This window comes from Diadema antillarum, unplaced genomic scaffold, assembly GCF_040938485.1.
Source record: "Diadema antillarum isolate AM-2024a unplaced genomic scaffold, OU_Dant_1.0 seq00000097_RagTag, whole genome shotgun sequence".
Lineage (NCBI taxonomy): Eukaryota > Metazoa > Echinodermata > Echinoidea > Diadematoida > Diadematidae > Diadema > Diadema antillarum.
In genome coordinates this window covers 519,302-521,137 of record NW_027271186.1, presented here as the reverse complement: position 1 = coordinate 521,137, position 1,836 = coordinate 519,302, and the positions used below count along the sequence as shown (strand labels likewise).

General features: G+C 43.5%; 1 protein-coding gene across 1 annotated transcript; it reads left to right on the top strand.

Annotated features, from left to right (window-relative positions):
* Window positions 1–714: 714 nt before the first annotated feature.
* Window positions 715–1,509, top strand: LOC139726736 (NAD-dependent protein deacylase-like). The gene has a single exon (XM_071637730.1). The coding sequence runs from the start codon at window positions 715–717 to the stop codon at window positions 1,507–1,509; it is 795 nt and encodes a 264-aa protein (XP_071493831.1).
* The last annotated feature ends 327 nt before the right edge of the window (window positions 1,510–1,836 follow it).

Here is a 1,836-nt window from a genome sequence, read left to right as displayed (position 1 = left end):
TATGTTCCTCATTCTCCTCACCTGGTACCTCAGAAAATCAATATGATTTGTAAGTCCACATGATTCTGTTCTACAATATTATGTGACATCAAAGATTCATTTTATCAGTCTAGGCTATAAACGAGTGTTGCCAATTCATAGATCTTCATACTATGCGCAAAATAAGTTATTAAATTTGTCATTTCTGCAGTTCGCTTTCACAAACTGACGCTACAGTAGGACTTGGCCATTGTCGTACCAGGGAGGTGGCCACCTCCCTGGTCGTACATCTTCAACTAGATCAATGGTTGTGATTGCGGACCCTCCAAAATAATGCCCAACACTTGTGTGGACAAGTGCGAGGTCCAAAGTTCAAAGTGTAAAGCGACATTGAACAGAAAGCTTCCACTATAGAAGCATTGCTTCTAGAAAACCTATTTTATTATGAGCATACATAACTGACCAAATTCTTCTTCGTCATACCGTGAGGTGATAAGCTCTTAAATCATCAATCTGCAAACACCATTGTTACAGTCGAGGAATTACATGTTAATGAATTACTGATACTCTCTGAACGTTCTATCATGACCTTTTTCTTTCATGGAAACTTGCAAGATTTACAGTGTAACCATGGCTTCCTCAGTGGGTGCTCATCAAAATCCAGCAAACGATTCTTTACATCCTTTAATCGAGAGAGCAGCGAGCTCGATTAGAGCTTGTGATGTCCTCGTGATCATGGCGGGAGCGGGGATGAGTGTCGACGGCGGCATACCCGACTTCGTCGATATCAAGAAGGCTCTTCCTGAGGTTAGCTTTCTTGGTCTTGGAGTCAGAGAATTATCGAACTCCGAGCTTTTCCTCAAGAACCCGCAATTTGCCTGGGGAATTTTTGGAAAGCGAATGCGAGATTATCGTCGCTGCTCACCCCATGTCGGATACACTTATCTCCTGAACTGGTGTAAGACCAAGTCCCTTTCTTTCGTCTACACCAGTAATATCGACAGGCACTTCTTGAGAGCAGGGTTTTCTCCCGGAAGCGTGGTGGAGTGTCATCGTTCCCTCTACGAGCTCCAGTGTGCCGTTCCATGCTGCGATGAAGTTTGGGACGGTAGCGACATCGAAGTAGAGTTCGACGAAAGGACCCTCCATGCTGTCGGAGAATTGCCGCGATGTCCGAGCTGTGGTGGTGTGGCTCGCCCCTGCACGCAGCTGGCAAGGGACACGAGATGGCTCAACACGCTGAGCCAACAGCGGGAGAGGGAGATGGATCACTGCCTGACAAATCTGGATCAGTCCCGCTCCATCGTGGTTGTAGAGATTGGATGCGGTGTTCAGATGCAAAAAGTGCGGGACAAATCGGAGTGGCTTGTGTCCAGTCTAAGGAGAGCTCACCATGAGACAGTGTTTGTCCGTGTGAACCCCCTTACTAACCATCTCAGGATGCCAGAGCCGCGACATCCCGACGACATCGCACTCGGCATGACAGCCCTCGACGCTCTGTCCGGGATGGACGTTATCGTTTCTTCTTGAAATCACTCGCAATATACATGAGCTACCTCTTCTTTGATATTGTTATTATCATTATTATTATTATTATCATTATTTTTATTATTGTTATTATTATTATTATTATTATTACTAAAATTGTTTATATGGTTCCAAGATGAATTCTTCTTCAAAATATGATTTCATTAATTATCATACAGTAGACGTTATACGCTTCCAGCAAGATGGAGTGCAGTTTGTGGTTCTTTTTTTTTAATGAAACCATAAAGGAAACCATAATTATAACATAAAGATAAAAAATGATGACATCTGCGATGAGCATAATTCATTAAGATAAAGTTGGCTTACACG

Bases quoted from the DNA above. Each gene is read 5' to 3' on its own strand.
- LOC139726736 (XM_071637730.1), top strand. From the start codon at position 715: ATGGCGGGAGCGGGGATGAGTGTCGACGGCGGCATACCCGACTTCGTC.